General features: G+C 42.2%; 1 protein-coding gene across 2 annotated transcripts in view; it reads right to left on the reverse strand.

Moving 5' to 3' along the window:
* Positions 1 to 11,714, reverse strand: part of L2hgdh (L-2-hydroxyglutarate dehydrogenase) — a 32,270-nt gene extending 20,556 nt beyond the window's left edge. The window contains exons 1-3 of one of the 2 annotated variants that reach the window (XM_060387573.1): positions 11,492 to 11,714; positions 7,462 to 7,577; positions 6,642 to 6,793 (exon numbers count right to left, since the gene is read on the reverse strand). In XM_060387573.1, coding sequence (XP_060243556.1) covers positions 6,642 to 6,793; positions 7,462 to 7,577; positions 11,492 to 11,631 — 408 coding nt within the window. In that variant the 5' untranslated portion in view covers positions 11,632 to 11,714. The remainder of the gene's footprint in view (positions 1 to 6,641; positions 6,794 to 7,461; positions 7,578 to 11,491) is intronic. The other variant, XM_060387574.1, reaches the window with a different exon arrangement.
* Between the last annotated feature and the right edge of the window lie 18 nt (positions 11,715 to 11,732).

The raw sequence follows: 11,732 nt of genomic DNA on the forward strand, positions 1-11,732 counted from the left end.
TTCCACTTCTTGCTGAGAGTCATAGCATGGTCCCAGTCACATACAACTCTTATCATCATCACTTCCTCCTATCCCAGCAGCAAGAGGACACGCTTGCAGCTTTCCCTTGTTTTTATGTATATGGGTGTTTTGCCTACATATCTGTCTTTGCACCATTTGTGTGCAATGTCAGTGGAGGGCAGAGGGGGTCATGGATCCCCTAGAACTGGAGTGACAGGTGGTTCTGAGCTACTACATGGGTCCTGGGAATTGAACCTGGGTCCTCTGTAAGAGCAGCAAGTGCTCTTAAGTGCTGAGCCATGTTGCCAGCCCCCTTTACATCCTTCAAAGTAAGTACTCCTCTTATTTTCACAGGAAAATGTGAAATGCCAGTTCATAAAAAAGACAGTCAGTAACCAGTGAATGGGGCACCACTCTCAGCAAATTATTTTTTGATATCTTAAAAAAATTTCACAGTCTTTATTAGTGTAGAGAGAATTATTATTATTAAATCTCCTATTTATTCTTTAATTAATTTTATTTATTTATTCAAGACAGGGTTTTGGGGGTTTAATTTTATTTTGAGATAGGGTTTCTCCGTGTAGCTTTGGCTATCCTGGACTTGCTTTATAGACCACGCTGACCTCAAACTGAGAGATCTTCCTGCCTCTGCTTCTCTGAGTGCTGGGATTAAAGGTGTCTGCCACCATGACTGGATGGCTTTATTTATTTATTTGTTTGTTCATTTGTTTATGTGCATTGGTGTTTTGCTGGTGCACACTGGTGTTTTGCCAGCTGCCATGTGAGTGCTGAGAGTTGAACCTGGGTCCTTTGGAAGAGCACCTAATACTCTTAACAGCTGAGCCATCTCTCTAGCCCCTGAGAGAATTATTAATTAATCAACTTTCTTCAGAACACTTTTTCTATTTATTTCTAGGAAAGGTATCTAAAATTAAGTTTCTTATTTCACAGCACAACAAAACACAGATTCATGGGTATATTAGCATATACAAGTAACCACTTCATACCAAATTGTTTAACAGAATTCCATGAGGTAATGCTTTTGGTCAAGGTACAAAGGCTACTTAAGTCAATAAATTATTAACCTTTTAAACAAAAGATGAGTTGAAGGGCCCAACCAAGAGAGTAAAAAGACAAGTCACAGAGTGGGAGTATTTGTAAAGCAGATAAATGTTTGCCATCTTGACCTCTTAAATCCAAAAACTTTTTACTTTTTTTTTTCACTTAACATTATGTCAAGGTCAATTTTCACCCTATTAAAAAAAGAAAAAATTGTAATTCATCATTTTCGTTGTTGTTGTTTATTTTATTTTATTTTTTTTTAGCATAATGCATCTTTATTGATAGTAGTGAGCTTTCGGTCTTAAAAATATGGAGAAAGGACATCATGACCAACCCATAGAAATAAGACTCATGAAGGGTGGTATGAACAACTAACTGTATGCCAAAGAAAGTAGATCATCTAGATGCTCAAACTGCTAGGAAAAGCCGCCACCACCAAAAAACCTGAGTAGAACCATAACAAGAGAATAAGAGCTTCCAGCAGGAGCCAGGCACAGTACTGTACACCCGTACTCCCAGCACTTGGGAGGCAGAGGCAGGAAGGTCTCTATGAGGTCCAGGACAGCCAAGGAAGGCTACATAGAGAACCCTATGTCTAGAAAAAAAATAAAACAAACAATAACAACAACAAAGAAAACTAAGTATAAAAAAAAGGCAGGCAGCAAAGCCTTTACTCATTAAGGTTGCCACGCATTTAAGAATCAAACCTGATTCTTCATAACCACTTTCAAAAAATAAGTGAAGGAGGAGGAAACATTTTTTCAAACTACATTTATGAAGTCCTACACTCCTCCCCTGCACCACTGAGATACTCCTTTAGCCCTCATTTGTAAATACAGATGCAGAAATCTTGGACAAACCGTAAAATGAAATACAGCAACACAGAAAGGCCCATATGCCATAACTTAGTGGGATGTATCACAGTAAGACAAGATCAACTCAACATCCAAACGCTAGTTACTGTGTGATACACTAGCGTAATGAGGAGAAAACAGAAAACTCTCAACAGAAGCAGAAAGCTAACACTCTCTCACATTTAAAAAACAAAACCCAGGGGCTGGTGAGATATCTCAGCTGGAAAAGGCACTACCACCAAACCTAAACACCTGAGTTTGACCCCAGCAACCCATATGGAGGAATGAAAGAATGCCTCCCGCAGGCTGACCTCTAACTTTATACACACAGCATGGCATATAAGCAAAAGCATGTGTGTGCACAGACACACACGCAATAAATAGATGTAAAAAACAAATAAATAAAAGACACCCAAACTGAAAAAAAAATCTACTTGTAGATAACAAGATCTTGCAGGCAGAAAAGCCTAAGAAACATGCACATATAAAACTCTAAAACAAATGACATTAAGAAAACAATCCTTGCATTAAAGCATCAATAAAAATAAAATACCAAGGAACAAATTTAACAAGAAGTGGCAAGACTTACACATTGAAAACTACAAAGCAAGCCTGGCAGTGATGTCATAGCCTGTAATCCCAACTCTCAGGGCACAGAGGCAGCAGTTCTCTGAGTTCTAGGCCAGCCTGCTCTACAGAGTGAGTCCAGGACAGCTAGGGCTACACAGGAAACTCTGTCAAGAAAAGAAAAGAAGGGGAGGGGAGAAAAGTACCCAACAGTTAAAAGAAGTTAAAGATCCAAACTCATAGTCATGGGATGAAAGAGCTCTTGCAGAGGACCAAGAGGTTCCCAGAACTGACAGCTCACAACTGCTTGTAACTCCAGCTCCAGGGGATCTAATGCCCACTCCTCACCTCCACGGACACGTGTACACACATCCATAAAAAAGTAACAAAAATTAAAAAAAATTTAAAAGATGGTAATGTTCTCTAAATTGTTCTACATATTAATACAATCTCTATCAAACTCCAAGCTGCCCTTTTGGAAAGATTGACAAATAACCCTAAAAATCCTTTTGGAAATTCAAGGATCCACTAATAGCCAAAGCAATCTTGAAAAGTAAGCATTAAAGTTAAGGGACTTACATCCTGTATACAGGGATGCATAACAGTTGGCGATGGGGAAATCTGTATTTATGCTCAATTGATTTTATAGAAGGGTGTCAAAACAATTCCTATAGACAGAAGATAGTCTCCAACAAATGATGTTGAGACACATGGGCATCTACATACAAAAGAACCAAGTTGAACCCTAAAATACTCCAGTTATCAAAATTAATTCCAATGTGCTCACAGACTTGTATGTGAGCAATGAAAGATACAAAAGCTCTTAGAAGAGAAGTGCAGGAGCCAATCTCTATGAGCTAGTGTCAGCTGGTGATTTCCTAGATATGACCCTGAAAGCAAAGCCACACACAGTAAGCAAAAACAAAACCCCAAACCCTGGCTCTGGTCAAAATTCAAACCCTTGGCGCCTCAAAGGACATCATCAGGAAAGCAACAGGGAAGCCCATAGAATAGGACAAAACCAAAACGCTGAGAATCACATAGGCAACAGGAAACTTCTCCACTCATGGGCTTCATCTTCTGAGACTTCAGTTACTCACAGCCAAACACAGTGCAAAACATTAGATGAAAAGTTCCTGGGATGCGGACCAACACTTTGTCTTATGTCCATGTGTATGCCACACACTCCTTGGTCATTCTGTAGTCACCTATGATACCAGATTGTATTATCATGACTGTGGTCAAGCAGCCCCTATTACACTTCACAATGGCCCCAAAGAGCAAGCGTCCTGGTGCTGGCGAGTACCTCACAACATCATGGAAGGACGAGTGCAGTACAGTAAGGTGCTCTGAGAAAGACCGATCATAGTCACACAGCTTTCAATAGCGCAGTAAAGTTGCTCTTTCAATAAAGTTGTTGTTGTTGTTAGTTTCTTACATGCATAATTTTATATTAAATTTTATCATTACTATGCATAAACAGGAAATACTAAAGTACATAAAAGTACAGAATAAAAGGAAAGACCAAAAGTACATGCTATCTGAGGTTTCAGACATTCCTGGGACAGCTTAAGCTGATTCAAGATATATACAGAACACTATAATCAACAATGAAACAACAAATCCCACAAATTTAAAGTGACTAATATATTGAATATATATCTCTCTAAGGAAACTGCTTAAATGATCAATAAGCCCATTAAAAGATATTCAAACAGATACAGAAATTCCCCTTCTGGGTGTATGTCCAGAAGAAAGGAACTCAAGATTTCTAGACAGATTAATGGTAACCCCAAGTTCTTTGCAACATCATTCACAGCAGCAAAATAGAAAAGCAACTTGAGTGCCCAGCAATGGAAGAATAAACAAAATGTGGTACAGAGGCTGTGCATGTACAATCTGAAAGAACTAAATTCATTAGTGGCCAGTTAACTGATGGTTATCAGTGGCTGAGAGTAAGTGAAGACTGTACAGAATAATAAGTTCAGAAGACCCATTGTAAACATGTGACTATAGGAATTACAATGTATTGTATTCTTAGAGACTCTTAAGAGAACAGATTTTGGGCTAGAGATATGGTTCAAATGTTAAGAGCACTGGCTGCTCTTCCAAAGGTCCTGAGTTCAATTTCCAGCAACCATATGGTGGCTCACAACCATCTATAATGATACATGGTGCCCTCTTCTGGTATGCAGGCATACACGCAGGCAGAACACTACATACACAATAAATAAATAAACAAACAAATAATCAAATGCTTAAAAAAGAGAACAGATTTTTGTTGTTGTTTGTTTGTTTCTTGAAACAGAACTTCTCTGTGTATCCTTAGCTGTCCTAGACTCGCTTTCGAGACCAGGCTGGCCTTGAACTCACAGACAGCCACCTGCCTCTGCCTCCCGAGTGTTGGGATTTCAGGCATGCGCCACCGCACAAGAGAACATATTAAAATGGTAAGTGTGTGAGGTGATGCAGAAGGCAGTCATTTAAGTACTGTCATTGCAAAATGGCTATCATGTATTCATGCTATATCACATACATATTCACATGTGTATGTTGGACATAATATGTACAATTTTTGTCAATTAAAAATAAACTTAAGAGGGTTGGGAAGACGGCTCTGCGGGTAAAGTACTTGCTGGGCAGGTAGGAGGCCTTGTGCTTGGGACTCCACCACCCTTGTGAGAACTGGTTTGCCGACATGAGCCTGTAATGTCAGCACTTGGGACGCAGAGACAGGAGAATGAGATATCACTGAGGTATGCTGGCGATATTCTAACCAATCAGTGAGTTCCAGGCTCAATTAACAGACCCGCTGTCAAGAAATAGGGTGGCATATGATTAAGAAACATACCTGATGTTGACCTCTGGCTTTCACATGCACACAAGCACATGCACACACACACACTTTTCAGACCCACAGAGAAAAGGTACTTGGTATCATCATTAATCGCCACAATGAGGAAAACCAGTTATACTGTTATAAAGCTATTGTTCCACTGGGAGACTGAGGCAGGAGACCTAAAAGTTCAAGGTTAGACTGAGCTACATTGTGAGACACTGTCTAAAAAAAATTTTTTTTTCAATGAGGTACTACATCTTAGCTATCAGATTGACCAAAATAAAAACAAGTGTTGGCAAGAATATGAGTCACAGCCAGGCATTATGGTGCATGCCTTTAATCCCAGCAATCAGGAAGGCAGAGGCAGGAAGATTGCTGTGAGTTCGAGGCCAGCCTGGTCTACAGGACAGCCAAGGTGACACAGAGAAATCCTGTCTCAAAAAAAAAAAAAAAAGATTTTATGAGTAACATGAGAATTGGGAACCTCATTAATGAAAGTGAAAATGTAACTGTAACATTCTGGAAAAATGTTGGGCAGTTCCTTCAAATATTAAAGATGGAGTTTCCAAAGAAGGCAGAAATTCCGCTTGTAGGAATATTCCACTGAGAAATGAGAATGTGCTTCTATAAATGTTATACATAAATACTTATAACTGTATTATTCATAACAAAAAAATCAGAAACAACTCTAATGCATACCAGCTGACAAGCACCTAAACAAAATGAGACAAATCTGCATAATGGATCCAGCCGCAAGGAAAGCGAAGTACTAATGAATGCTACATCACGGAAAACCTCCGAGAACATTATGGTAAGTGTAGATCTTTTTAAATGTAAGTTACCACATGAAAAAATGTTCTGACGTAAGCCTATTTATAAGATGTACATAAAGCAGGCAATGGTCAACCGGGTGTGGTGTGGTGCACGGTTAATCTTGGCACTCAAGAGGGAAAGGCAAAAGTGGATCTCTGTGAGTTCAAGGACAGCCAGAGGTACACAGAGAAAACCTGTCTCAAAAAACCAAAAAGAAGCAGGGAACTGCATAGAGACAGTGTTAGGGCTTATGGGGGGGGGAGTTAAGATATTCTAAAATTAGTGTTGGTAGGTACACAATTGCATAAGTATACTAAAAACCAAACTGTATGCTTATTATAATTCAATAAAAATTTATTTCTAATTACAGAAAGTCACAACATCATTTTTGTTATTCCTTAGTACTATATTAAGTCACGTAAGCACAAAGCAGGAAAAGTCACGTCTTTTTAAAACCTTCAACATTAAACGTAAGAAGATGCTTAGCCCCTCGTGAGCTGCTGTACCTTGCCACATTGCTTGTAAGGAATTCCCTTGAGGTTACAGTACTCATAGATGAGGGCTGATCCTTCTACGCACAATCTTGCTTTCAGAGATTCGGGTTTATAATAAATCCCACTATGTATGACACCACTGTTCCGTCCAGTCTGGTGAAGAGCTGAAACAACAGAGACACGGTTAAAAAAAAAAAAAAAAAAAAAAAAAAGTAAATGACTCACACAAAACCTAAGAGGTGAAGAACAGTTATACATATACATACATGCATATATATTCATATAATAAAGATACATACATGAAGCTATCAGAGCTCACATCATTTAAAAATCCTGCCTAGATCTGTTCTACTTATTGGCAGATTCCTATTTATTGGCAGCTATCCCTGGCATCCAAGCTAAATCACTTCTGCCCATCCTGGAGTTCCGCTTCAGCTTTCTTTAAACACCACTTCATCAAGCCACTTTAAAGGCCTGCCAAGACTCTCTGCACCTATTCCAAGGCCTTTTCTGGCTTTTTGGAGGAAAGTGGAGATGTTAGCATCAGTAGGGACAGCCCTAGAAGCTAATGGACGAACACGCACAAATGGGGGGTCCCAGTGAACTCAGCTTTCAGCAGCACATTTAGAATGTGCCCCCATGTGGTCTTCCTCCCCTCACCCCTCTCCTCTTCTTGCTGTCTCATATAATCACTCAAGTAAACCACCTCCACGCAAGCCCTTGTTCCAGACTTAGCTTTCCAGAGAACCCAAAATGAGGCACTGACATCAACATTTTTCATAACTGATTCAGCCTGACAAAAATAAGCGGGTTCCCACGAGGGTACACGTACCTAAATCCTTCTCCTTTTCCACCACACCAATTGAAAGTCCGGGATGTTTCAGGATGAGGGTTCTGGCAGAGGCAAGGCCCACAATTCCGCCGCCGACAATGACAAGGTCAAATGAGCTTTAAGAGAAGCAAGCTTTAAGAATTTATGTTTAAGTCAGACATGGTAGTGAGTGTCTTTAATCCTAGCACTTTGGAGACAGAGGCAGGCAAATCTCTGTGAGTCTGAGGCCAAGCCTGGTCTACAAAGTGAGTCCAGGACTTCCAGAGCTTTTGCTACACAAGAAATCCTGTCTGGAAAAAAAAAAAAAAAGAATTTATGTGTGTATAGACCTTACCAAACTTCACTTGCATAATTTCCATTAATGAGCAATTAAAATCCTAATTTCTAATAACATTTGTTATTTATATATTATATAACACATATCCATTTATAACGTGTTATTTATCACGTTATAAATATCATATACTTATATGATATAAATATATGATATAAATATATTATATAAATATATCATATATATCAGGCTCTTTTCTCTCCCTGACAGAACCAGAGACTGAAGTTCTGCTGGGACTAGTGTCTGAATGAATCTTCTGGCCACTGACTCTTCCTCACCTTAGCTCCAGCCGTGATGCAGTGTTGACGGCAGGCTCCTGGGTGGCAGGAGTGTTAGGGTAACTGTGGACTGAAGTGGAATGGGGGTGCTGAGGGTAAAGACCCACTACATGAGACAGATGACGGATGCCCCAATGGAAGGATAGGCTGTGGCCAAGGTTTTTCTCTCCACAGGTGGTAAAACAGGCCCCCAGACCTTAGCACAACTAACACCATGTTGAAGGCAACATTCTGACATTAGCACCTAGCACGTGGGCCCCAAATACTGCCAAAATGGGAACAAAGACCTTGCCCATAGTTCCAGGATCCAGGAAAGTCCCTAAATGTACTAACCTTGCTTTTTGGCTTCCATGTTTTTCCCTTTTCACTAACTGTTCCTGCTAATCGAAGTGTATCAACCAGGATATGGTCTTTGTGTCAAAGAACAGTGAGGCTCAGGGCTGCATGATTTAGGCAGGCTCCCTGCGCATCCACTGCTGGCAAAACAGACTTCCTACTCAGCTGAGAGTGTCCATGTGTGCTCTCTCATGGCATTACCTCACAACAGTACGGCTGGTGTCTCATCACTTGTCTTCCCTGCATGTTCATTTCCTCAGGGAAGAGTCATTCTGTACCTACCAATGGATGAAAGAGCCTTCTTGGGAATTCAGAGTGTCCAGGGCAAACAGCCCTGCACTTGAAATGTAGTTACCCTTTCCTGATTTACAGAGTTTAAGCTGTAGCCTTCCATAAGAAGCATGGCCATTTGGCCCCTAGCGGAAGATGAATTCAACCTTTATAAAAATTGAATAATCAGAACCAGGTGAACCTGCAGCTTGACCCCCAACAACTCCAGAGGTATTGTTGGCATTCTTACATAAATGTTGATCTGGCTGATCCCCTGCTGGCCACACTTGATTGGCACCCATTTCTTACTAGTGTCCCTGTTGGCCATGACAGAAGCCTGCACTTGGCAGACATTGTTCATTCATGTTGCTACCAGGACAGGCACTGTAGCTCAGTGTCTGACTGAGCTGTGGGCAGCCGTCAGGCTTCATCTTTGGTAGGCCTCAGGAGCTGACTAACAGCTGGGCCCTACCATCCTGGTGGGCACTTGTGCCCAGGTCCACAATGAAACATTTTGCAAAAGTAACTTTTATTTGCCTGGTTCAATTGTTGTCCGGGAGACCTACTACCTTTTTCTTCAAATCTAGGCTGGTCGTGGAACCTTCTTGCCTCAGTACAACCTAACCTAAGCCAAGAATATTTTCAGCCTCTGAGACTTACTGCTTAATAAGCTCACCCTGCCAAGTTCTTTCTGAGTTCTGGGCTGGCTGGTTCAACTCAGCTATTCTGGCTCAAACTCCTCTCCCAGCTGACTTACTCAATCTAGCTTTTCTTTTAGCCTCTGAACTGCTTTATTTGGCCTCAAACTAATTGAAGCAATCTGCTCTAATCTCCTGGCTCATTTGGTCTCCTGAGTTCTCTCTCTGCAACCTGTCTCTCTATTACTATTTATTAACATTCTGGTAAAAACTCCTCCCTCTCTCTCTCATTGCCCCTTAAGTAGCTTCCTTTTCTTCTTTCTTCTCGTGAGAATTAAGCGTATCTTATTCTGTCAAGTCTTTCTCTGATTCATCACTGTTTTTGCCATTCAATTAGACATCACTATCAAACATGTGTGCGTCCTTCTACAAACTTCACCTTCATCGTTTGGAATTAAAGGCATGAACCTTTATTTGGAAATAAAGGCATGCCTGGACCTAAGCTTTTCTTTTCCCAAAACTTGTTCTATACCAGGCTGGCCTTGAACTCAGATCTGCTTGCCTCTGCCTCCCATATTAAAGGGGGTGTTTGTATTCCAGCCAGAACACACAGACCTAGAAAGTATTTAGATGTGATCTATTGCCAAAACAGCCATGTTTTCAATTAACATTCCTCGACAACATTTCTAAGTCCAAACTTAGGAAATTGCACAAAATATTATTAAACTGTATAGAGCTACACACCAAGTGCATGTAAAACTGATGAAACCAGAACAGCGTGTGTACATTGTATCAATATTAATTTTCTGGTTTTGCTGCTATATTATGCTAACACTAGGGCAAATGATGGAGAAGGAGGAAGGCGACATAAAGCCGTTCTATGATTTTTGCAACTTTCTATGGATCTATAATTGTTTCAAAATATAAAGTATTTAAAAATTGGGATAAGCCTGGGCATGGTGGCATACACCTTTAACCCCAGCTCTTTGGGAGGCAGGGGCAGGCGGATCTCTGTGAGTTCAAGGACAGCCTGGTCTACAAAGTGAGTCTGGGACAGCTAGGGTTCTATTACGCTGAGAAACCCTGTCTCAAAAAAACAAAAATAAATAAATAAATAGAAATGGGATTAGGAAAATGGTTAATTGATAAAAGTGCTTGCCTTGCACGAATGAGGACCTGAGTTTGTATCCCAAGCACCTCTGTAACCTTGGGGTTGAGACAGGGAGAGAGGCAGAGCCCTGGAGCTTGCTGGCCAACCAGTCTTCTTAAGAGACCATATCCCTCCTCCACCTCCCCAACCCCGAGGTGATGGCGCACATCTTTAGTCCCAGCACTAGGAAGGCAGAGGCAGGACAGCCAGGATTCCCAGAGAAACGCTATTTGGAAAAACCAAAGAGAGAGACAGACCTTATCTCAAAAATTAAGGTGAAGGGGTGGAACGTGCCTTTAATCCCAACACCTGGACAGGTTGATCGCTGAGACTTTAGAGGCCAGCCTGATCTACACGGGGAGTTATAAGACAGCCAGGGCTATATAGGGAAACCTTGTTTTGGAGAGACACGAAAGAAAACATCAGTACTTAACAGCTTCCATGGCCCTCAGACTAAACCAAAACACTGCTATGCCACTGCCCCTCTCCACCGTCTTCCCACACCTTTGTCTTCCACTGAATCACACTCCTATTGCTCGCCTTCTCGTCTCGAACAACCAAAAGCTTTCCCCCTTAAAGCTTTCACACAGAACCCCGGATTTGCTGGCTTTCCTAGGCAGCTCACGATAGGCAACTGCGTTGTCTCTCACGGCGACAACTCAAGCGTGTGCAAGGAACTGACTGAAGCCCAGTTCTGTATCTTCCAAGCAACGCAGGGAATGCTAGCTACGAAGCAGCATACTTATTTGGAGTTGCTAGGTTCCTTTATCCTCAAAATGCCCACCTAGGGGATCCCAGTCCCCATTCACCCTTTAAAGTGGTTAGCAGGGAGGGGGTGTGTATTCGGAGGCAGATTCGCTCCTGACCTCCACTCAACGCTGCCTCTCCTCCAGCCCACAAATGCTGCGGATGAGTCCTACAGGTCAGCAGCTCCCGGAGTCCGAGGCTGGACCACAGAGTCGGGGCACAGGTCGAGTTCCAGACACCTCTAGGGGAGCAGCAAGCGCAGGCCACCGCCACTCACCTGGTGCTGGAGCTGCGACTACCGCCGCACAGCAGCCTAGGCCCCCGGGACGTCGGCCCGCTTGCCCGGAGGATGTCCCCAGCCAAGCGGCACCGGGCCGGCCCGCAGGCGCCGCCCAGGTAGCGCAGGGTGGACCACATGGCCTGCGCCACCTCTCTTTCTCCAACCTGAGAAGCTACAGCCCGAAAGACCCTACGGGGGGCGGGGAAACGGGCGGCTCTCCGGCCCCGCCCCCAAGCGG

The sequence above is a fragment of the Meriones unguiculatus genome, chromosome 7 (genome assembly GCF_030254825.1).
Source record: "Meriones unguiculatus strain TT.TT164.6M chromosome 7, Bangor_MerUng_6.1, whole genome shotgun sequence".
In the NCBI taxonomy this organism is placed as follows: domain Eukaryota; kingdom Metazoa; phylum Chordata; class Mammalia; order Rodentia; family Muridae; genus Meriones; species Meriones unguiculatus.